The sequence below is a fragment of the Carcharodon carcharias genome, chromosome 15, assembly GCF_017639515.1.
Source record: "Carcharodon carcharias isolate sCarCar2 chromosome 15, sCarCar2.pri, whole genome shotgun sequence".
Taxonomy (NCBI): Eukaryota; Metazoa; Chordata; class Chondrichthyes; order Lamniformes; family Lamnidae; genus Carcharodon; species Carcharodon carcharias.
Window position 1 is genome coordinate 20,469,745 of NC_054481.1, and position 25,749 is coordinate 20,495,493.

General features: G+C 42.1%; 1 protein-coding gene across 1 annotated transcript in view; it reads left to right on the forward strand.

Moving 5' to 3' along the window:
* LOC121287977 (voltage-dependent T-type calcium channel subunit alpha-1H-like) overlaps positions 1-25,749 on the forward strand; it is a 617,188-nt gene that overhangs the window by 545,257 nt on the left and 46,182 nt on the right. Inside the window, exons 25-28 of the mRNA XM_041206154.1 lie at positions 3,010-3,161; positions 5,267-5,376; positions 15,142-15,275; positions 24,900-24,970. Of these exons, the coding sequence (XP_041062088.1) occupies positions 3,010-3,161; positions 5,267-5,376; positions 15,142-15,275; positions 24,900-24,970 (467 nt within the window). The remainder of the gene's footprint in view (positions 1-3,009; positions 3,162-5,266; positions 5,377-15,141; positions 15,276-24,899; positions 24,971-25,749) is intronic.

Genomic DNA, 25,749 nt, shown 5'->3' on the forward strand with positions numbered 1-25,749 from the left:
GCCTGTTCCGCAACTGGTATCTCCCCAGTCGTCGCAGCCTCACCAGATGATACAGTCACTGGGAGACTACCGCCCTCAACCGGAGTGCCCTGAGAGGAGCCTGCAGAGACAATAGGCAGCAGCTGCACTGACGTAAGGTCACTTTGGACCTCCCTGCTTACTGTGGATGGATGGGCAATGAGCTGAGAAGCTTGATGCCCACACCATCTCCCACACTGGCAGTGACCAGCTGAGGTCATTGCCGATGATAGGGCTTGCTGGTCAGAGCGCATCTCCAGGTGTCCTGAAGTAGGCTCTCCATGAGAGTCACCACTCTCTCCACAGAGGACGCTTGGCGCTCAGACATGAGGCTCATTGTTTTGGCGAGCATCCGCGTAGACTCCTCCACCACGGAGACCATGCCAAGCACAGCCTCATGTATCGCCCCCAGATGCTTCCACACACACGGTTGCGTTTCTTGCATCTGCTGCGTCGCAGATGACTCCAGAGGCACATCATCAGGCATTGACTGAGCATGTGCCTGGTCCCCTGCAGTCCTTCGACTGCTAGCGCCATGGACACTCTCTGTCTCTGCCAGCTTCTCTAGCAAGTGTGAAGTGCTGTCAGCACTGTACTCCAGGATACTAGCCATTGTCTTAATTCCCACCGAGATGCTAGTATCTGCATTGTTGCCTGCCTAGCAGAAATGGTGTGATGCCGGTGTGAGAATGGGCACTTTCTGCTCCTCCTCACGGCCGTGCTCTGATGATGCTGAAAATAAGAACAAGGACAGTGGATCAGTTAGCGTGCAGATAATGACAAAGTTCATCACTGTCCCCCAAGCTCATTATGCGCTCAACCTTCCATAACCAATGGTCCAGCAATGTTGCAACAATAAGTAATTTAACAATCATCAGTGCTATGGCTGTTGGGAGGACAATGCTGACCTCACTGTTAGGCATAAATACCTGGCTGTGGCACCACAGCCTCACTGACACCAGTAGACCTGGGTGCATGGTGCCTCTCCAGTTCAAGGGCCCCCTGCTCGAAGCAACTTAGTTAGGAGAGCTGTGCCTGGCTACCTCCAGTCCTCACGTGCTCGGCCTCGTTCTGCGCATTCTTCTCCTGAAAAAAGAGAAGAGCATTGATTAGGGCAAATTGCACATGGATTCTATTTGCGCACAGCACACCCCAATCATAGTGGGACATTTCAGGCCTCCAGTGCCTCCTCACCCCGCTGCTGCCAATCACTCAGGCGAAGATGCTAGGCCTACTCCCCACCCCCCACTGCCCCGTTGGAAACATGCTGCCTACATCACATTAGGAACCACATGGTATTTCCTTCCATAGCAAGGAGGCACAAGTACATGCAGCTTAGAGGGCAGCAGATGATTCATTGCCATGCCACCTTGAAGCTCGCCTTCCACCATCTCATCACCCTGACTAGGAGATGTCCTGAAGTTCTGAGTCTGTGCCTAGGTGCAGCTGCTCCAGGTTGCCCCCAAACTAGTCATGTGGGACTCAGATCAACACGTGCAGTCGGGGAAAACTCATCTCCTCATGACCCACTCACACTGACCTCAGCATGGGCACTATCTACTTGCCCACCCAGCAAAGGAAAGATGCCATCAATGATTCAATGCAGTCACGACACTGAAACTTGGGGGGGAGGCGCAAAGGGTAAGGCTACCTGTTGGGTTGAATGCCCAAAGCCAACATGGTACTCACCCTGCCAGAGCGCAACAAATCGTTGAAGCGCTTATGGCATTGGATCCAGGTGCACCACACCACGTCGCGGAGCTCACCACCTCCGCCATCTCCTCCCAGGCACGTTTCGTCGTGTGGGGGGGTCTCCTCCTCCCATCCTGGGGGACCAACACCTCCCACCGTGCTGCCACCTCCTCGAGGAGGGCAGCAAGGCAGTCATCAGAAAAACGAGGGTGTATTAGCCCCCTGCAGGCCTACCCTCCAGCCTGGCCTGCTCACCCGAAACCCTCTGCTGCAGCCTAGCTCTGGCCATTGTGAGCAGCCTGCAAAAGGCTGCCAGGCCTTCCTTTAAACAGGTTGCCAGGCCGCCATTGGACCCAGCGGTCTGTGCACGCCCACCGCCGCCCATACACTTCCACTATCCTTGGGAGTCGGGAAATACGCTGGGCCCGCCCATGTAAAATGGTGGAGTGGACCCAATCGTAGGCGGCAATTGGGTCTGCACCCACCCGCGCCCGTTCCCATTCCACCCCCCGAACCCCCCCCCCCCCCACCCCCCCACCACCACCAGACAGAAAATTCTGCCCTTTATTTCTCTTCATAGCAGAGCTCTGTGAGAAAGTTATTAGTATGATCCAAGGTTCTCTTGCTACATAAATTTTAGCGTTAAAAACAATTAATTACTGTTTAACTCACTAATTGAATTATTACATTGTTTAGGAAATGTCTTTAACAGAAGCCCACAACATTGCATGTGTGAATTTTTACCACTGACTTATGAAGTTCCATCTTTTATTTTAAAAAAAGCTTATCTCTTGTATATCTTGCACTCAGACATTGCTGTATGGACTGTAAGAGTTGCTGGACTAGCTGTGCTCCTTTGCATGCAATCTCAAGGCTATTCCACTGGTGGTTTAGATAAACGGAAATGATGTGACATTGGCCCCTTAGCTTTATTGTCACTCCTTCCGACCCATCCTCCTCTCCAGGTTTCACATTGATGATTTGGAGGTTATGGTCTGGGAGTGTAAATATCAGTGGTATCTGGGATTTAATGGTGGGATTCCTAGTCTATAACATAATGAAAAAATGCAGCGTATGTCTACACCACCACCAATAATAATCCATAATTTAGTTCAGATCCAGTAAACCAGAAAATATGCATTAGTTGGTGCTGATTCATGCCAGGATTAGCTAAGAAGTGATTTTAGTATATTCAATCTGTGAACATAACAAGCAAATATGTGAACATTGCTGTCTATTATTTTCCCTATGAAAGTGCAAAGTAATCAAGTCTTTTTTCTGTACTCTTGTCTCCATCAGAAGCTCAGCGCAGACCTTATTATGCTGATTACTCCCCTGCTCGACTTTACATCCATAAGTTGTGCACCAACCACTACCTGGATTTATTTATCACATTTATTATTGGTATAAATGTTATCACTATGTCCATGGAACACTACCACCAACCAACTGTAAGTGTGCGCAAAAAGGCAGACAGTAACCTTGATATAGTTTGAAAGTGCTTGTGATGGCCAACAAACTGTGAATTTAAACTTTCAGGTTTGTCAACAATTGTAATAAAAGAATTTGGTGACACCACATAACACTTCAGTTTACTAGCTTTTAAAATGCGTAGTTCACAAAACTTGTTTACTTTATGACTTTTATTCTCATCAAGGTTGGGAAATATTAGCACAGATTTATTGAATGTTTATTTTCTTTTATTCATTCATGGGATGTGAGCATCGTTGGCTAGGCCAGCATTTATTACCCATCCCTAATTGCCCTTCAGAAGGTGATGGTGAGCTGCCTTCTTGAACCACTGCAGTCCATGTGATGTAAGGACACCCACAGTGCTGTTAAGGAGGGTGTTCCAGGATTTTGACCCAGTGATAGTGAAGAAATGGCGATATATTTCCAAATCAGTATGGTGTGTAGCTTGGAGGGAACATTCCAGGTGGTGGCATTCCCATGCATCTGCTGCCCTTGTCCTTCTAGATGGTAGCTATCATGGGTTTGGAAGGTACTGTCTAAGGAGCCTTGGTGAGTCCCTGAAGTGCATCTTGTAGATGGTATACACTGCTGTCTCTGTGTATCGGTTGTGGAGGGAGTGAATGTTTGTGGATGGAGTGCCAATCAAGTGGCTGCTTTGTCCTTGATGGTGTCAAGCTTTTTGAATGCTGTTGGACCTGCATTCATCCAGGCAAGAGGAGAGTATTCCAACATACTTCTGACTTGTGCCTTGTAGATGGTGGACAGGCTTTGGGGAGTCAGGAAGTGAGTTACCCGCCTCAGGACTCCTAGCCTATGACCTGCTCTTGCAGCCACAGTATTTATATGGCTAGTCCAGTTCAGTTTCTGGTCAATGGTAACCCCCAGGTGTTGATAATGGGGGATATAGCGATGGTAGCACCATTGAATGTCATGGGGCGATGGTTGCATTTTCTCTTATTGGAGATGGGCATTGCTTGGCACTTGTGTAGCATGATTGTTGCATGTTACTTGTTAGCCCATGTCTGGATATTGTCCAGGTCTTTTTGCATTTGGACATGGACTGCTTCAGTATCAGAGGAGTCACGAATGGTGTGGAATCATCAGTGAACATCCCCACTTTTAGGGATGCATCATCAGAGCCAAGTATACGCAAGCCATGTACAGCGCAGTTAGGACAGGTACAGTACAGTTAGGTGGAGAATAAGCTTCTGCTGCTTTACGACATTATTGTGCCACTTCTTCATTGTCAGAAAAGCAGCTGCATTCTTCCAATGTAACATTTTTGATATACTGACACACTGGGTTAAATTTTCCTGGTTCCTCAGAGACAGATTTGCAGGCAAGAACAGGAGAAAAATTAGGGGATCTCCAACATTAGGCGATCTTGCCCAGCAGTGGCGCGTAGCTAATTAGTGATGCTGCCAGATCTTCATGGTGGTGCATGGTCCTGGCCCTTAGGCTGAAGCTTGGCCATTGCCACCTTTGAATCCCTCCACAGAGCCCTGGGTGCCAGAGAGCTACATTTGCAGCTGCAGGCCATCCTGAGGAGGGGTCCTTAATTGATCAGGACTCCTGGATGTAGTTTTTTATTGGTCACCTATGAGGAGATCATGAACAGCACCCCACCATAGCTACTTCCTTCATTGGGATCCCATAGATCTTGGTAAAATCCAGCCCACTGTGGCCTCTGGAACTGGTTTGAGACGGTTCAAATTCACTTCAAATCGGTGACAAAGAACATTTTCCATCCCACTAGGCATGGCTAGATTTGAACTTACATTGGTGAGGTGAAAGGTCAACTCCTTGTACAGGATAAATCATTGTTAACACAAACAAATACAACCCTGGCTCATAACTAAGATGTTTGTTGTGATCTACTGCATTATATTTTTATTTCCTTTCATGGAAAGGGCATGTTTATGCATTTGGGACTGGTGAATCATCGTGACTTGTGGGACATGTCCAGTAGCTGGCAGTGTTTGTTCCTTATTGATTAAAGTTAATAATATATCATTATCCATTAAACACAATAATCTGACTTTAGTATTCTAATAATACGTTTTCCTTATCTTGCCCTCCCCAGTCACTTGAAGAAGCTCTGAAGTATTGTAACTACGTGTTCACAATCGTCTTTGTCTTTGAATCTATTCTTAAGCTCATTGCATTTGGCTTCAGGAGATTCTTTAAAGACAGGTAAGACACTTTTTCTGTTACATCCGTGATGGTGAATTATACAAATGGCAGCAAAGAAAGACTCTATTCAATCCGTCATACTTGTACTGGCGCTAGTGTTTAACAAGAACTATCTGCCATCTTCTCATTTCTCTGCTGCTTTTCCTATATGCTTGCTTTTCAAATTCTTAATTCCCTTTTAAATTATGTTACTTTACCTCTCCATTAAAACTGAACAGAAACCCGACTGCAAACTGGACAAGAGTGGAAAATGAGCACATCGGTGTATAATGTATTTAGGAGAAACAAACATTAAGCAAAGCTAGGAGGGAATTTAAGGAAAGAGTTTCAAAAAAATTATAAGTAATAGTAAGGTGTTTCACATGTATGTCAGTAAAAAGAGCACAGTTAAAAATGAGAGGAGAAAATTGTCAACTTGGAGAGATAGTGACAGATATTAAGTGAGTATTTTGATTTAGTCTTTACTAAAGAGATTGGAAAGGAACGAATCCTAAAGTAGTTGGGAGCAAGGCAAACAATATTATGATGGACCAAAGAAAAATGGTCGATAAATTACTTAGGCTAAAGGAAGAAATCACACTACAGCCTGATAGCATATATTATCCATTAAACTCAATAATTCCTGAGGGAGGAAATTGCAGAGGCCCTAGAACTTATATTTTAGGAATCTGTTGAGTGTGTATATTGCCAGAGGACTGGAGATTGGCCAATGTAATATTGGAGTTTACAAAAATGAGATGAAGTTATTACAGGCCAGTTTGATCAACATTTATGCCAGGAAAATTTCAGGTCCATTAATTAAGTATGAATTAATTGATAAACAGAGAATAGTTAGAAGTAATTGGCATGGATTTCAAGAGATGATCATGCTTGTCAGACCTCATCGAATTTTTTGAGGAGGAAACACATGCTAAAGCAGGAGGGGCGGGTGCGAAATGCAGTGGATGTAGCATTTGTGGATTTTAGGAATGCCTTTGACAAGACAGTACACAGGAACATTTTAAAAGACAATTAGGAGGTATGTAATTTGGGGAAGGATAGCAAAAGTAGATTGGAAGAGGAAATTAAGTAAGAGTTAATTTTAAAATATAATAGGATCTTCTCAGAAGGTGTGTTCATAATGTGGCCAAACAAGTTGCTTCTCAACCTGCAAACCCTTCCAACGTGCCTATGTCAGGCAGTAAGAATGGGAAAGCCTCCATAGTCAGCCGGAACTTACAGAAGGCAATGAAAAACTACTGCAGTACCTTGCCAAGCATAACCATGGACCCACATATTGTAAGATTTTGGGGTCAGGAGCCACAGGTACCTAAGATAAGCAGTCGAGTATTGGTAAGTAATTTTAAGGTAGTTTCTTGAGTTTATTAAGAGTAAATTTAGAGAGGATGTATTAACTAAATAGGCAGGAAAATTATACAACCCGTGACAGTTGAGGGTGACTCACTGATCCCAGAGGATGAACGGGCAGTTGACACAGAATGTGTCAATCTCAGTAGCTTGTGATGGCAGCATTCTGGTCTCTAGCCAAAGTGTTTGGGAATTCTTCCCCCATCTTCCTCGCTCTTTCCTGGCCCATCTTCCATGTGAAGAAGGCACTCCCTGCGTGACGAGTACTGCCAGCTGATGAGGACTCTTTAATATACTCTTTTTCTAGGTGCTGGTAGCTTACCCAGTGTCAATCATCTGTTCAAACCCTCCTGATTAGTGGATACAGGACAGGTACCCATGATGTCAGGGTGGTGATCTCCCTGACCCTCTCCCTCCCCCCACCCCCAACCACCCTGGCTTGAGGTCATAGGGGTACTCAGGGTGCCAGCAGGCTTTCTGCTATTGGTTCAGGTGTGTTTGTAGAGTCTACTGACCTCAGTGTGGGGAGCACAATCTTTGTGACCATTTTCTCTACCTTGTCTTGGTCTTCCTTAGAATTGTTTATGATTTTTTTGGAGTGAGAGGGAGAGAGAGAGAAATAAATGCTGTGCTAGCTAGTTCCATGAGAGTTCTATACAATTCTAAAAAAAACGCCGTTTCTTAAAGGTCCCTATTTCTTACAACATGGAAGTCAATGGTCACCAATGCCCTCTTAGCTTGAAGGGAAAGTTGGCTTGGGTATTGATATTGATATTGCATTGCTGATATTACACTATTGATACACACACCACAGGATGAATAAATTTTAGTAGCCAATTAGATGTGTATCAAAAGTGAATAATTTCTAAAATACTGCTAGCCTGATTCCTGTGGCAACATCGAGACTTGAGAAGTCACGTGCAAATCTTACAACAAAAATCAGGAGTAGCAGGATGCTGTCAGAAGAAACACAGTATAGGAGTGACAAATGGAGGTGGTGTAAGCGGTGGTAAAACACTCAAAATGTCCTTTTCCGGAAGCTAAATTAAGGATTGTCCATTAGCACAGAATGAAAATGCCTGCAAAAGTTTCCGTAGGCTGACAAAATCAAAGTCAGCCTTTTAATATACAGGAAAGAGATATTTTTATTATCAACCATGATGAGATCATTGCAATAGCACTGTGTGCTATCAACAAAATATGGAGCTGTTTACACTGCCAAAAAAAACAATGATGGTGTTGCAGCTATTTCTGGAAAATTAACAGTGTGTTAATAACATGATTAATCCATAAATTGACCAGCAAATTCTAGGGATTAACTGACATGCCATGAGTTGTTTATTTCCAGAACTTGGTGGTCGATTTACAGCATTCCATCATCTGCTTTGCAAGAAAGTATCACTCCCTTAGCCTTCCTGTTATTTCTAAGGACTTCCTGGATTTAACCACTAATTTCCCAGTAAATGTGCTGCAGAAAATTAAGTCTTGTAATTAAGAGCATAAGTGCCTTCAAAAGACATAATTGTTAATGCAACGCGATTCAACCTTTCTGGCCTGGAAGGGGAACACTTTAAACAATGAAGTTTAATTCCTTCCTTCAGGTGGTAAATTGTTCTTTAGAGATTTAAAAAATTGTAAAATAAAGTGACATTTTATTGATTTTTCCTTACTTTTCCCTTTTCTCCTTTTTCTCTCTCACTTAATACAACCTTTCATTCCTGCTTTTAATTTCCCTTTCTTTACCTGAGTCACTTTAATTCACCCACTCTAGTTCACTTTCCTTCTCTATTGTTCCTCGATTTATTTCTCAATAGTTAAATTTTTGGTTAAGGAGATGCACTGTTAATGCTACTGTGCATTCAGGTTCCAGATGTCCCACTCCCATTGCTACACCATTAGCTGTACAGAGTTCCACCAAAGTTATAATGCAAAAGTTTTCTGAGCTGAAGGGGCAGAAAACTATCTTAGAAATGCCAAATGCTGCAAGATGCTCTGCTCCAGCAAGATTCAGCGCAATGACTTTGATTAGATAACATAGAAAGGATAGCTACAATATTATTACATCCTTTCTGGTTAGTATCTTAGATGGGAAGCTTTATTTTTGACACAATAACTAACTCCAATAGAGCCCTCAGTTGCAAGGGTTCTATTTGGTCAGATAATCTTAATAATATCTTGACCTGTAGACATACCAAGCATTACCTCGATGAAATATTCTTAGCGGCTTGTGAAAACTCAGAAGGAAAGAACAAATTCAATAAAGAAAGTGCTGCTGAAAGAAAAAGGTACCAACACCTGCAGGGCGCAACAAATAGATGATTTGTTACAGAATTATAGGGAAAAGATAAATTATATATTTGTTTCTTTTTTCCTTTTCTTAACTTACTGTGCTGTACAGAATACATTTAGCGAGACTGCACATAACTGGACCTTGGCAATCAGCTTCACATGAACTATTCCAGGGTAATTTAAGCAACAATTTATTTTTTCTTTATCTCATCGCTATGGACCAATCACTGTGCATCTCTTTCGAAATACATTCTACAACGCCTCGGTCATCATCATTTGAACAGAAAAATCATAAGATGCCTTTCTTCTTGTTGTATACCATTGATTAGACCAAACAAGAATTGATCTTAAAATTATTATACAACACAAATCAAGCTCCTAGATGTCAAAGTGCTGAAATATCACTTAAATCATGTGAAAACAGCTTTAATGAAGCATTCTACACAATGGGCAGAATTTTGCCCTTGGTGGGCGTGCAGGCTCCACCAGCTCGGCAGCGGGTGGAGAGCCGACCCCCGCCACCCGAAACGGGGCCAGCCATCATTTTGAGTGGGTGGTCCAATTAAGGCCTGCCCAACAGGAAACACTATGCGCTTCCTGTGTAGTGGGGGGGAGGGAATCCCCAGCTGTCAAAGTGCGCTCTTTTGCACATGGGCGAGAAAGACCACACTGCTCCCTGAGACTAAGTGCTGTCTCAGAGAGATTAATGACAGTCCAAAAAACTTTAAAAATAGAAAAATTAAAAAATTATTAACATGTCACGCTCATGTGACAATGTCACATGAGATGGGACATGTTAATAAATATCACATAAAATGTATTAAAATTTTTTTAAAAACGACATGAAACCTCATCCTGCCAGTGGATGAGGTTTCATGTATTATCAGAAGCCCGCTGGGGCTCCTGGCCTGCCTGCCTGCCAGCCTTCAGGTTGGACTGCCAGGTTTTTAATTATCTTAATTACTCTGTCAGTGGCCTCAATTGGCCATTGACAGGTTGGCGGGCGGACAGCTGATTTCACTGTCCGCCTGCCTTCCTAAAGATTTAAAGGGACTGGGATGATGTCGGGGGTTCCTCCTAACATCACCCCGCGTCACTTTCCCATTGGCGTGCGGGCTCCGCCCCCAAATCACCGACTGGAAAATTCAGGCCAATGTAACTGTGGCCTAGGATTGATTGAAAATACAGCCAGAAATCATGTGCTGTACTGCCAAGAATGATGCTTTCAGAATTCCACTTTGAGCAGTTTTCTTCCCTTTGTTAACATTGTACTGACATCGGTTTTCTTCCAGCAGCATGTAATAGTTCCATAGAACATTCTGTCCTTTTTTATTGTAAATAAAGTTATCCTTGGATAGAATGAGTATAGGACCATTGTTTGTTGTTAATATTAAAATAAATTCATATGATCATTCCAAATATAATGTAACCTTGAGTGCAGAACCTATTTTTTAATAAGTTACAATGACCATGATTTTAATTCCATAAATCCAGAGTCAACAATGCAGTGATCAATATATTTGTTCTATTAAATGCTTAAATTTAAGACTATGCAAATAATTTATTATAATTAACTTAAATTTAATATGATAATATGTTTAGTGATTAAAGAGGATTACTTTTGCTGATTTGGAGGAGACAATAAATTGAAGAAAATATACTTCTTAACTCAGTTATGATCCAATGAAGAAATAATGAAATCGGCTTTAAATAGCCTTCATCCTTGCACCTATATTTAGAAGAGGACTGCATTGATATCAATGATTCACAATTGCAACTTTGTTAAAAGTACACTTTTACTTGTTCCTTTTATCTCATCTTGAGTCTCCCAGCTTGAGCATCAATCCTAGACAAAGATACCTGTTCCTAGTCATTTAAGACCCTCTTTGGGGAAGCACTCATCACTCTATGGCCTGCATGAAATCAGGAACTCATTATGGGTGAGATGAGCTGCAACCTATTAGCCTGTGGCATGTAATGCTAGTACACCAACTTAAAACATAGCAAATATTTATTTGAAAATTATGGCCATTATAATTATATATAATGCTCATAGCAACAGTTGGTTAGTTATTTCAAAAAGATCTAAAAATGTTACAATGTTGTTTATGTCAAGCCTCAGGAGTTTATTTTCTTATTTAACAAAGTTGTGCAAGAATTCAGCAGAAAGCTCATAATGGTGTTTCTTGTATTACAGAATAGTTCTTGAAGTCTTTCACTGAAAAGCACGCAAACTCCACTGCAGTACCTTATATAATGAATTCATACACAAAGCTGTTTAACATATGAAGGATTGTGTCATAGGGCAGAACTTCTCAGTCGGCGTGCGGGGGCAGGCCTGACACGTGATGACGTTGGCTGTGCATCCCGATGCCATCGCACAGTCCCGCGATATTTCGTTCAGTGGGCGCACGCCAGAGTCGGCTGCACGCCCACTGATATGTAAACGGCCTATTAAGGCCATTAAAAAATTAATTCATGTCATTAGTAACGCTGCCCATCCAACCTTACAGTTGGCGGGCAGGCAAGAAGGCCAAGCGGCCTTCGCATTTTTTAGGAAACCTTATTTCCTAAAGCTTTTATTCAATAACTAAAACTTTTCTCATAAATATAAATACATGTACCATCTCATGTGACACTGTCACATGAGGTGGGACATGTTTTAAATAAATCTATAAACCTTTTATTTAATAATTTTAATGTCGATTCAATCTCCCTGAGGCAGCTCCGTGCTTCAAGGAGATTGAAGTGCTCTTTCGCGGAAGAGCACAAGGAACCATTCGGAATTCCCCTCAGCCTATACAGGGAGTGCTCAGCGCTTCCAAGCGCGTGTCACGATGGGCAGGCCTTAATTGACCCGCCCATGTAAAATGGCGGCGTGTCCCCAATTGGGGGTGCCGATCGGGTTTGCACCCATCTCTGCCCGCCCCCACACAACTCCCCCTAATGAGGGGAAAATTTTTCCCCAGGATTCTGAAATCATATTTATTTCAACTGCTAAATGCTATTATGAAAATCACTAAAACTACAGTTGCCTTGTATCTAGAATCCATGTTCAAAAGAAATAGATTTTTTTGTTATGTTACCCTTGTTACAGTGTCAGAACTAAGCTCTGGAATCAGGTCTCCAAATGTATCATCTCAGCAAACATTTAGTGTAGAGATATGACAATTGATGTTACCTTCAAAACAAACATTTCTGTTAAAATAGAATTTATATAAGAACATACACATTAGGAGCTGGAGTAGGCCATGTGGTTCCTCAAGTGGCTTCACCACTTAATAAGATTAAGGCTGGTCCTCAGCCTCACTTTCCCACGATTCCTCTATCCCTTGATTCCCTTAGAATCCAAAAATCTTTCAATCTCAGCCTTGTAAATGCAAAACCACTGAGCATGCACAACCCTCAGGGCCAAGAGTTCCAAAGATTCACAACCCCCTAAGTGAAGAAATTTCTCCTGACATCATTCCTAAATGGCCAACCTCTTACCTTGAGACTATGCCCCCTCATTTTAGCCGAGGGCAGAGCCTCTCAACGTCTACCCTGTCACGCCCTCTGAGCATCTTATATATTTCAATGAGATTACCACTGATTTTTCTAAATTCCAGAGGCTCTCAAGCCTCTCCTCACAAAACAACTCTACCATCCCATGAGTCAATCCAATGAGCTTTTGTTGCACTCCATCTAAGGAAAGTGTATCCTTCCACTGGTACAGACACCAGTACACAGTATTCCAGATATGGTCTCACTAAAGCCCTGAACAATTGCAGTTTTCTGCTGAAATACATCAAAAGTGAAGATTGCAGATACACCTTTTGTTTAAAAATTGCAAATAATTGGCACTTAGCTGCCCTCTGAAATGGCCTAGCAAGCCACTCAATTGTAGGCAGCTCGCCAACACCTGCTCAAGGGAAAATAGGGATGGACAATAAATAAAAGCAAAAAACTGCGGATGCTGGAAATCCAAAACAAAAACAAAAATACCTGGAAAAACTCAGCAGGTCTGGCAGCATCTGCGGAGAGGAACACAGTTACCGTTTTGAGTCCATATGACTCTTCAACAGAACTAAGTAAAAAATAGAAGAGAGGTGAAATATAAGCTGGTTTAAGGGAGGGTGGGACAAGTAGAGCTGGATAGAGGGCCAGAGACAAGTGTAAAGTGCCTAGTCAGAAGATGAGGTGCTGTTCCTCCAGTTTGCATTGAGCTTCACTGGAACAATGCAGCAGGCCAAGGACGGACACCCACGGCACCTTCCCATGCAACCGCAGAAGGTGTAACACCTGGCCCTTTACTTCCCCTCTCCTCACCGTCCAAGGGCCCAAACACTCCTTTCAAGTGAAGCAGCATTTCACTTGCACTTCCCTCAATTTAGTCTACTGCATTCATTGCTCCCAATGCGGTTTCCTCTACATTGGAGAGACCAAATGCAGACTGGGTGACCGCTTTGCAGAACACCTTCGGTCTGTCCGCAAGCATTACCCAGACCTCCCTGTCACTTGCCATTTCAACACTCCACCCTGCTCTCATGCCCACATGTCCGTCCTTGGCCTGCTGCATTGTTCCAATAATTTATATAGATTTTTCTTTTCCCACCTATTTCCATTATCTTAAATGTATTTCCATCCATTGTTTTATCACTACATTTCAGCCTTTTTCGATTCCTTCACCCCACCCCACCCCCACTTGGGCTATCTGTACCTTGCTTGTCCTGCTTTCTACCCTTAATTAGCACATTCCTTAGATAATATCACCACCTTCAACATCTCATTGTCCTTTTGTCTATGACATCTTTTGGCTATCTCCACCTATCACTGGCCCTCTATCCAGCTCTACTTGTCCCACCCTCCCTTAAACCAGCTTATATTTCAGCTCTCTTCTATTTTTACTTAGTTCTGTTGAAGAGTCATACGGACTCGAAATGTTAACTGTGTTCCTCTCCGCAGATGCTGCCAGACCTGCTGAGTTTTTCCAGGTATTTTTGTTTTTCTGATGGTCAATAAATGCTGGTCTTGCCAGCGATGCTCACATTCCAAAGCCAATTAAAAAAAATTAAAATTGATCATATTAAAATATACTATTCCCTTCAGCTTGGTGAAAGAAATGGCAGTTTGGCATTTGATATTGCATTTTTGTGATATCCACTCATGTATAAATGCAGCATATTATTGAACCAGTTTTTTTTGCTCAATTATATTTGATAAGATAATCTTTCAAGTTTGCTGTACTAATTTTGATTTCATGATTGCTTTTATCTTGATTTCATGAGGGTCAGACTCGCCATTGTTGATATTGTATGTAGAATTTCCAGTGTTGGTTAGGGACACACAAAAAGGAGTGGTAACACTTTGTCGCCCAGCATGCACCCAATTTTAATGTGTCAGTTTGTCATAAAAGCTGCTTCCATATTTACACTGTCAGCAGGCATTTAGCCTCTAAAGACTTTCTTGTGAATTACCACCCATGGTTGTCATAGTTCTTAGAATCAAATATAAAACGTTTTACATTCACATCCAATTCTCCAGTCCACCCAAAGCATAGAATGTGCAAATATTTCAACATAATGATTGTTCAGTCTAGCTGTCTGCAAATCCCTTCACACTTTACAAATGAATCCTTTTGTCAATGCTTGCAATAATGCAGAAGCTCGCAGCATGAAACAAAATCATACTTATACTTTGAATGTTAGTACTACTCCCCCTAACCCCACCCCCCACCCAAACCTTGTTAATTGCAAAAGTCCTTCCGGAGGGAAAAAAGCCCTGTTGAATTACATCTGGTCCATGTGGATTCCAATCACTGGGTGTTGAACAGTCATGATTTTATTTCTCAATTTAAAAAATAAAGTTAGCAAACTGATACCATCTGGTGAGCATTTTGTTGAATACTGAATATACTTCTGGTTGGTAAAACGTTTAAAGGGGTATTGTGTTTACAGAAAAACTTGCGATAAAAACACTTTTCATTTGTTTCAAAATGCAAGGCATAAATTAAGTTGAAATACATTATTGGATTATGTGATGTCTCCCATGATATTGCCCTTAGTCCTTTGGTGTATTTTGAATATCACTTACTAATTACAATTTTTGGACTATACAAATGTAAATGCAAATACAATTACGCTTTTTCAGGTGGAACCAACTGGATCTGGCTATTGTGCTTCTCTCAATAATGGGAATAACCTTGGAAGAAATTGAAATTAATGCCTCACTCCCTATTAACCCTACTATCATTCGCATCATGAGAGTGTTACGAATTGCAAGAGGTAATATTATCCTTTATTAGCATAAAATTTAAATTATCTTGATTATGTTAGAACTATTTTTAAAAGCTATGGAAAGCATAAAGCTCTTTTGTAATCAAATGTATTTATGTATCTGTTTTCTATTTTGGACCTTGCTGATCACTCATGATATCCTCAATAGTGCATGGCATAAGGAATAACAGATACTTGGGAGTTTTATGAATAACCTGAAGAAGTTCAAATGACATTTCTAATGTCAGCTGAACGTTAGGGTTACATGATAGTCTCTGCATCACTTCCTGGTGCTGTTATTTGCTGTAATTCATACGTTTTCAACTGTTCTAAATTTTGTTGGAAATTGCTGTCTGTGCCGGTGCCACTGGCAACGCGTGTCTTTGGCTCAATTCACTTGAAGTGACAAAAACAGGAAGTGAAAAATTAATGAGGGTGGACCAATTGGTTGGTTCACTTTATTTCAGTTGTAGACATGGGTAGTTTATTAGTTTTTACAGATGAAATAAGTCTAGAAATACCATGGAATCTCTATTCAATAACATCTTAGAAGCCTTGTGTATGACGTGCACATATTACGTTTATGTTCTGTCTCCTAACTTTTGAGTCAAACTTTGTGTCAACATTTGTAATGGGAAATTTATGTCAACATTTACTTGTTAAACTGTAATTGCAGGCCTTCTAAAACAAGATGGTGCTCTTGCACCTCTGTTAACCATGCACACCAGAATACCAAAAGAAATCAAATGCCTCCTTGCCTGGTCTGTTTTGCATTCTAGACCCATTCCCTTTAGTCCCAGTACAAAACTTAAAATACCTGAGCTATTTCGAATCCATTCATGGCTCTCCTGGGTATTTAGGTCCCAATTCCAGTTCTGTTACCCTCACTCAAGGTCCACTCCAAATACAAGAACAGAACAAAAGAAGTAGGAGCAGGAGGAGAGCCTGTCTGTGCCGGTGCCACTGGCAACGCGTGTCTTTGGCTCAATTCACTTGAAGTGACAAAAACAGGAAGTGAAAAATTAATGAGGGTGGACCAATTGGTTGGTTCACTTTATTTCAGTTGTAGACATGGGTAGTTTATTAGTTTTTACAGATGAAATAAGTCTAGAAATACCATGGAAGTAGTATGTCATAAATGATCAGCTGTCCTTTTTTTACTAACAGGTAGCTTGATGTTCATTCTTGATCATGCACAACTTAGAATTATCAGAAAGCAAAGCGTGATTTTCTTTAAAAAATTAAAAAAATAAAGTTCAAGATTGAGACAGCTATTTAATATGATCATATCTGACCTTGGGCTTCAACTCCATTTTCCCACTGCTCCCCATTTTCCTTAATTCCATTAGATACCAAAAATCTATCTATTCCAGCCTTAAATGCATTCAGCAATGGAGGATCCACAACCCTCCATGGCAGAGAATGCCAAAGATTCACAACCCTTTGAAGTAATTCTCTCATCTCAGTCCTAAATGATTGGACCTTTATCCTGAAACTGTGCCTCCATGTTTGAGACTCCCAAAACAGCTGAAACAATCCCTCAGCATCTACCCTATCAAGCCCCTTCAGAATTTTGTAGTGTTAATGAGATTGCCTCTCGTTCTTCTTAACTCCAGAGAATATAAGTCCAGTTTACTTAGCCTCACATCATAGGACAACCCCCTCATTTTTTTTAATTCTTTCATGGGATGTGGGTGTCACTGGCTAGGTCAGCATTTATTGCCTGTCCCTAATTGAGAAGATGGTGGTGAGCTGCCTTCTTGAACCAAATATACAAACATACACACAAACATATGAATTAAGAGCAGGAGTAGGCCACTCAGCCCCTCGAGCCTGCTCCACCATTCAATAAGATCATTGCTGATCTGATTGTAATTTCAACCCCACAATCCTGCCTACTCCTGATAACCTTTTACCCCCTTGTTAATCAAGAATCTATCTAGCTCTTCCTTAAAAATATTCAAAGGCCCTGCTTCCACCACCTTTTGAGGAAGAGAGGTCCAAAGACACAACCTTCTGAAAGAAAAAAAATTCTCCTTATCTCTGTCTTAAATGAGCAACCCCTTATTTTTTAACACTGACCCCTAGTTTTAGATTCTCCCACAAGAGGAAACGTGCTCTCCACATCCACCCTGTCAAGATCCCTCAAGATCTTAAAGGTTTCAATCAAGTCACCTCTTACACTTCTAAGCTCCAATGGATACAAGCCTAACCTGTCCAACCTTTCCTCATAAGACAACCTGCCCATTCCTGGTATTAGTCTAGTTAACCTTCTCTGCACTGCTTCTAATGCATTTATATCTTTCCTTAAATGAGACCAGTACTGTACACAATACTCCAGGGGCAGGATCTTTAGGTCAGCGAGCCGGGGGTGGGGTGCCGAATCAGCTATGTGCCCGCCGACCTGTCAGTGGCCTATTGAGGCCATTGACAAAGTCATTAACTTCATTAACGGACCTGCCCATCCAACCTTAGAGTTGGCGGGCAGGCTGGGAGCCCTGGTGGGCTTCAGAAAAAGCATGAAACCTCATCCACGGTGGGATGAGGTTTCATGAGGGTTTTTAAAGATTTAATAAATATTTGTTTTAAAGTGATGTACATGTGACAGTGTTACATGAGGGGACATGTCAGGTAAATTTTGTTTTTGCACCTTGACCATTTTTAGATTTGGAGCCCTGAGGCTCAGGGAGATGAATGCGCTCTTTCATGCGCATGCGTGAAGGAGTGCACTCTCAGCCATGGGAACCACACCCCCCCTCCCACCCGCACAGGGAGCGCATAGCTTGGGAGCGCCGATCGGAGGCGCGCCTGCACACATCCGCTCCTGCACTTCCCCCCAACGGGGGGAAACTTCTTCCCCAGATATGGTTTCACCAGTGCCCTGTACCACTGAAGCATAACTTCCCTACTTTTGTAATCAATTTGCCTCACAGTAAATGATAACATTTTATTAGCTTTGCTAATTTCTTGCTGTACCTGCATACTAGCCTTTTGTGATTCAACCGCTGTAGTCCATGTGGTGTAGGTACACCCATAGTGCTGTTAGGGAGGGAGTTCCAAGATTTTGACCCAGCAACATTGAAGGAACAGTGATATAGTTCCAAGTCAGGATGGTGTGTGGCTTAGAGGGGAACTTGCAGCTGGTGGTGTTCCCATGCATTTGCTGCCCTTCTAGGTGATAGAGGTCAAGGGTTTGGAAGGTACTGTCAAAGGAGCCTTGTTCAGTTGCTGGAGTGCATCTTGTAGATGGTGGACACTGCTGCCACTGTGTGTTGGTGGCGGAGGCAGAGGATGTTGAAGGTGATGGATGGGGTGCCATCTCAGGGACAAATCTAGTGAACCTTCACTGTACGGTCTCCAAAGTATATCCTTTCTTAAAGGTGGGGACCAAAACTGCACACAGTATTCCAGATGTGGTCTCGCCAAAACCCTGTACAACTACAGCAAGACTTCTTTATTTTTATACTCCAATCCCCTTGCAATAAAGGCCAACATGCTATTTGCCATTCTATTTGCTTGCTGCACCTGCATGCTAACTCTCTGTATTCCTTGTACAAGCACCCCCAAATCTCTTTGAACATCAACATTTACAAATATCAAACCTCATAAAAAAAATTCTGCTTTTCTATTCATATGACCAATGTGAATAACTTCACAATTCCCTACATTATATTCCATCTGCCATCTTGTTGCCTACTCGCTTAACCTGTCCATATCACTTTGCAGCCTCTCTGTGCTCTCCCCACAGCTAAACTTCCCACCTAGCTTGGTATCATCAGCAAACTTAGATATATTACTCTCTGTCTCTTCATCTAGGTGATTAATACAAATTGTAAATAGCTGAGAGCCCAGCATTGATCCTTGCGGCAGTCCACTATTCACTGTCTACCAACTTGAAAAAGCCCTGTTTAAGCCCACTCTCTGCTTTCTATCTGTTAACCAATCCTCTATGCATACCAACATATCACTCCCAACTCCATGAGCCCTTATCTTGCCTCGTAACCTTTTGTGTGGCACCTTATCGAAAGCCTTTTGGAAGTCCAGGTATACTACATCTACTGGTTCCCCTTTATCTAACCTACTAGTTGTATCCTCAAAAACCTTAACAAATTTGTCAAACAGGACTTCCCTTTAGTTAACATGTTGACTTGTTCTCATCATACTATGCTTTTCTGAGTGTGTTGTTAAGGCTTCTTTAATAATAGATTCCAGCATTTTCCCAACAATTGATGTTAGGCTAACTGGCCTGTAATTCACTGTTTTCTCTCTCCTTTCTTTCTTGAAAAGTGATGTAACATTTGCCTACTTCCAATCTAATGGGACTGTTCCTGAATCTAAGGAATTTTGGAAAATTAAAGCCTACACATCCAATCTCTCTGCCGCTATCTCTTTTAGAGCACTAGGGTGTAGACTATCAGGTCCTGGGAATTTGTCGGATTTTAGTCCCTTAGTTTCACCAATACTTTTTCTCTGCTGATATTAATTTTCTTACCCTTTTTAGCCCCTAGGTTACTGTCTACTTCTGGTATGAAACTTCTTGTCTTCTACTATGAAGACAGACACAAAGGCCAAGATTTTACAGTCGGCGTGTGGGGCGGTCCTGACCGCCCCCACCCGTACCCACCGAGCAAACCCAACACGGGAAAATTTCAGGCCAAAATATTTGTTCAATGCCTCTGCCACTTCCACTTTCCTCATGATAATTTCTTCTGTCTCTGCATCTAAGGGACCAATGTTAACTTTAGTTACTCTCTTCCTCTTTATATAATTATAAATGCTCTTAGGAACATAGGAACAGGAGAAGGCCATTCAGCCCATCAAGTCTGCTCCACCATTCAATATGATCATAGCTGATTGAACATCTCAATGCCTTTTATCCACACTATCTTACAATCTGTTCTTATATTTCTGGCTAGTTTACTCTCATATTCTATTTTTTCCCCTTTTATCAACTTTTTGTTGGCCCTCTGCTGGTTTCTAAAGCACTCCCAATCCTCAGACTTGCTACTGTTTTTTTCCAAAATTGAGAGCCACTTCATTTAATCTAATACTATCCTTAACTTCGAGTGAGCCACGAATGGGCCTTTCTTGCTGGGCTTTTGTTTTTCAGTGGAATATATTTTTGTTGAAGGTTTTAAATTGTTTCTTTAACTGTTTATCACTGTTCATTTGCCTCCATACCTTTGGGTCTATTTACCCAGTTAACATTATAGGGTTCTTCCCTCCTCCCTATGTAATTGGCTTTGTTTAAATTTAAGATTTTTGTTTGCAATTGGAGTATGCCACTTTCAAACTTAACATGGAATTCAATGGTATTATGATCACAATTTCCCAGTTGTTCTTTTACTATGACATTAATAGTTGTCTGTACCTCATTACACAATACTAGATCTAAGATAACTTTACCCCTAGTCAGTCCCATGACATTTTGCTCCAAGAAATTATCATGCAAACATTCTACAGACTCATCAGCTAGACCACTGTTGCTAATTTGATTGTCCCAGTCCATATGAAGATTAAAGCCCCCCATAATTATTACATTTCCTTTGTTACAGGCTCCAATGATTTCTTGTTTACTGCTCTGAACAATGGTATAACTACTGTTAAGGGTCCTATAAACTCTCCCACCAGTGTTTTCTGACTCTTGCTATTCCTGATTCCCACCCGTACTGATTTCACTTCATGATCTTCTGAGGTCAGATCCTTTCTCACTCATGTCCTTATGTCATCCTTTACCCCTCCTCGTTTGCCATTCTGTCTGACTTTCTGAAATATTCTGTACCTGGAATATTTATTTCCCATCCTTGTTCACCTTGTAATTATGTGTCAGTAATGCCAATTATATCTAAATCATTTACCTCTATTTGTGCCACTAGGTCATCTATCTTATTGCAGATGCTTCATGCATTCCAGTAAAGAACCTTTAATTTCAATTTTCACTTCTGTTCCCTGCAATGTCCTTATTTGCCGATGTAAAATTTTTGTTAAACTCTCGATCCTTTCCTGTCCCACTCTGCTTGCCTTTACCCACATTGCTGTAGTGTTCTGATGCCTGGACCTTTATAAATCTCCCTTCACCCGAACACTCTGCCCCCCACCCCCATTAAATCTGGCCTTTTTAGGCACTGTGTCCAGCTCTGCCTTAGTCAATTAAGTCCCTGTCTAAATCTGTCCTGCTCCAATATTTAAAATTCGTAAGCTCACTCGCTCCTGCCTCTGCTCCATTCCCTCCCAGCCCTACTTGTGGGGAGGTGTGCAGCAAAAGAATGGTACATGAGAGGGGAAGGCATACATTGCCACTGTAAATAGCAGTAACAGATGAGCAAGTGGAAGACAGCAGTAAATGCCATGAGGTGTTAGATCAGAGGAATGTCTCATTAAAGGAATGTCAGTGAGGGTGAGGTCATACTAAGAGATTGTACAAGGAGTGAGAAGAGGTAGGGAAACAATGGATAGGATAGGAAGAGACTTGTGGAAGACTACAATCCGCATTCTCCCTGCACCCGCCACACAGAAAATATGACCTTCATCCACACTCCCATTCCCACCACACCATCTCTCACCCAAAAGGAATAAAGGAATGAGAGAGTGAAAAACACAGAAGATTACAAAGGTAGAAGATCAAAATAAGATAGGGCAGAATTTTCCATTCGGCATGTGGGGGCGGTCCCAACACGCCGGAACTTAAAATGACGCGTGATGACATTAAGCATGGTCTTGGGCTACAGGAAGATATAGATGGGATGGTCAAATGGGCAGATAAGTGGCAGATGGAATTTAACCCTAAAAAGTGGGAGGAGTAATTTGACAAGGAAGTATTCAATGAACGACATGACAGGAGCAAGTTCTGAGGAACAAAGGGACCATGGCACGTATGTCAATAAATCTCTGAAGGCGGAGGGGCATGTTAGTGGGCATATGGGGCACTTGCCTTTATCAATGGAGGCATAGCTTACAAAAGTAGGGAGGTCATGTTGGAGTTGTATAGAACCTCGGTGAGGCCACAACTGGAGTACTGTGTGCAGTTCTGGTCACCATGTTATAGGAAGGATGTGATTGCACTGGAGGGGTGCAGAGGAGATTCACCAGGATGTTGTCTGGGATGAAACATTTAAGTTATGAAGAGAGGTTGGATAGACTTGGGTTGTTTTCGTTGGAGCAGAGAAAACTGAGGGGCAAAGAGCCTCTTCTGTACTGTGTGATTCTGTGATTCTGACGTCATTGTGCTGTCTCGCGATATTTCGTTCGGCAGGCGCGCGCCAGAGTCGGCTGTGCACCCACTGAAAATTGATAGGCCTATTAAGGCCATTAAACAGGTAATTAACATGAATGTTATGCTGCCCGTCCAACCTAACGTTTGGCGGGCAGGCAAAAAGGCCAAGCGGCCTTTATGTTTTTTAGGCAACCTCATCCACAAGCGGGATGAGGTTTCCTAAAGCTAATAATGATTATATAAAAACTTTTTCTGAAAAGTAAAAACATGTCCCATCTCATGTGACACAGTCACATGAGGGGACATGTTTCATTAAATTTTTATTGTTTTTCTTTATTTTTTTAAAAACCACATCAATCTCCCTGAGGCAATTGAAGCGCTCTTTTGCACGCATGCGTAAAAGAGCACTTGACCTGACTGTCCCTCCCCACCTCCCCTCCTGCCCGCGCAGGTAGTGCTCACTACCGCTCACATATTACGCTTGGCGGGCCTTAATTGGCCCACCTGCCTAAAATGATGGTGCGGAGCCAATCGTGGGTGGCGAGCCTGCCCAACCAATGAAAACTCCTGGCCATAAACACATAAATGACGAGAAGCCAAAAGAAAGAGCCAACAGTAGGAGCGATGAGAAAGAGACAAAGGAGTAGCAGGAAGACAATAGAGGGTGAGAGAAAACCCCATATTTGCCATAAACAATGTCATGGGCTAATTAACCATTTATATTTTATTTATTCTGTGTATAAAAGTCATATATAACTCTTTCACACTTGGACCATCAGCTTCTTGATCATGAGGAATTCTATAGATGAATGGAGGTCTAGTCGCTTGCCTGTAAAAGTAATAAAATTTTGAACAATACACTGTTAATTAAAACAAATTGTCCCTTCACCTTTATGATGAAACCAACCTCAGATTGATGGATTGAAAATCTTTTATTCAGCCTGTGAGGTGCTTAATTAAAATGAGTTTGTGCAACGTCAACACAATTCCTATTGGAACCATAAGATGCTGCATTTAATTTGACACTAGCTGGCACTAAATTGACTGCCCTGTTCAATAAAGCCACAAGGCGAGGTGGCCTTGGCTGGGAATGAAAGTGCTATGTTGGTGCAATAGTGATTCTGTTCTATTAGTGAGCAATTTTTTCGGACCAGTCAGAGATTTATCCTCTATATGAAAAATGTGTTCCAGACCTGGAAGTTCTTGATAGTACTTCTAATAATTCCAGGAGAAATGTATTTCATTCGTACTGATATCACAGAACCGGTAAAATTTCAAAGAAGAGGAAAAGAAAGAGAACATGTTTAAAATGATGGGGTGGATTTTTATCAGTACAGCCAGGAGAAAAACTATTTCCCTGACAGGAAGAAATTGTAGGCACAGAGGCTTCTATGATCATACTGGAGCCCAACAAGTATAAATAAAAGGAAAGTCAGGTGGGCTGTCTAAAGTATGGGTGGAATCTTCTGCCCCTGCAGGAGGTGAGGAAGGATATTGGAAAGCCCGAGAATTAGGTAGGTTGGCATTGGGACCAATACCCGATGCATTCTTGCTTCCACTGGAAGTAAGTTCTAGGTGGGAAGGTCCATGGTCAACCTTCCCACCACCTCCCCCTTACTAAGTGGTCAATTAACAACCACTTAAGGGCCTCTCCCCACCTCTGCTACAATTTTCGCAGCTCCAGATGGGCCTGCTGACATGCGGCCTGCATGATCTGTTAAACTATGCAGGCTGTTTGTCAGCTGGAGGTGGGAGGGTTCCTCGATCTGCACTAATCAGTGCATGATCGAGGGTGTGGAAAATGGGTAGGGTATAGCCATTGACTGCCACCCACTGCCTTTGCTGCCGACTCCCATGGACCCTCTCTCCCCGTGAATCCCACCCCCCCACAGCACTCATCCTTTTCCTGGATCACTCCGCAATCTTGGGACTCCAGGAGGTGTTGTTCCAGCAGCAGCCACGACTCCCTCTGTGGCACTGCCGAGTACAAGAACTGCAGACCCCTGATTGGCCGGCCGCTCTAGGCAGGGAGGACATTGTATCCTGGGGTGCTCAGTCGGGAGGAAGGCCCGCCACTGTCCTCTTAGGTGCATGATGGGCAGATGATATGGCAGGCCTTCTTCCAAAGAGTTATCTCAGGCATCTCATGCTTTTTCAGGCAGTGCACAAGACACCTGGAGAAAATGTAAAATCTGTGTGTGTCCTTCACACCTGATTTTCATCTCTGGACTCCACCAGGAGATATTTTTCACCCAGGTGGACAGACAAAAATGCAATCAACCAACTGATTGGTATTTTTAAACAATTTATTCAAGTAATGTTAACACGTAATACATTTTTTCTCTACATGGTCTGTGCAATATTTAAATTTATAATAATTACTTATGTTAAGTGTATTTTGTTAATTCCTGCATCCCTAGTGCTGAAACTACTCAAGATGGCTACTGGAATGAGGGCTTTACTTGATACAGTTGTGCAGGCTTTGCCTCAGGTATGTTGTAATAATGTGATTTAAAAGTCTTTCAAAGTGATTTAACCCTGTTATGTTGCTATCGCTTTCTCAGTTTTCAAATTTAGCTGACGTACAAAACTGCATTTTTCTGAGGAAATAGAATTTTCTTCAATAAGGACATAAATTGTGAGCTCTTCATTTATTTTGTCACATTAAAAGAGCAATGTGATAGTTTGAAAGCCATTTAGATTTTGGCATTTCAACTTAGCGACCAGAAATATCAATTGAGAGATGTGTAATGATCACTTTTTGAGGGAAAAATGCAGATTGTAGCAATACAATGTGTGATTTTAAATTATATGCTTGGATTGTGAAGGTTTGAAGGTTAAACAAAATGTTGATGTTAAGGGAAAGTAACCAGGGTTAATCTTCCTCTCTATAAATACTGCACAGTCAAGTTGGGCTACAGGCATTGATAATAGTGTAGATTAGCATGAGATGTACTGTTTGAAAAAATCTTCCTTGACAGGCATACTGAGAGTTCAATGCATTGTTTTCATGCCTGGCTGAAGTGTTGGCAGTTGATGCAGAATAATTAATATCAGGTCACAAAGGAAGGTTGAACTATTAAAGCTGTACTTCTCCCACAGTGTTTACATTTGCTAAGATTACTATAAAAGCTAAAGATTTGACGGGTCGAAATGGCTAGAAAATGGCTAGTGGGAACAGCAGTCTTTCAGAGAAAGATTTTCCACTGGCCTGGATGGTGCATTGTACTGTCCTTGTACTGATCTTTTTCAGAGACATTAGTTTGCATT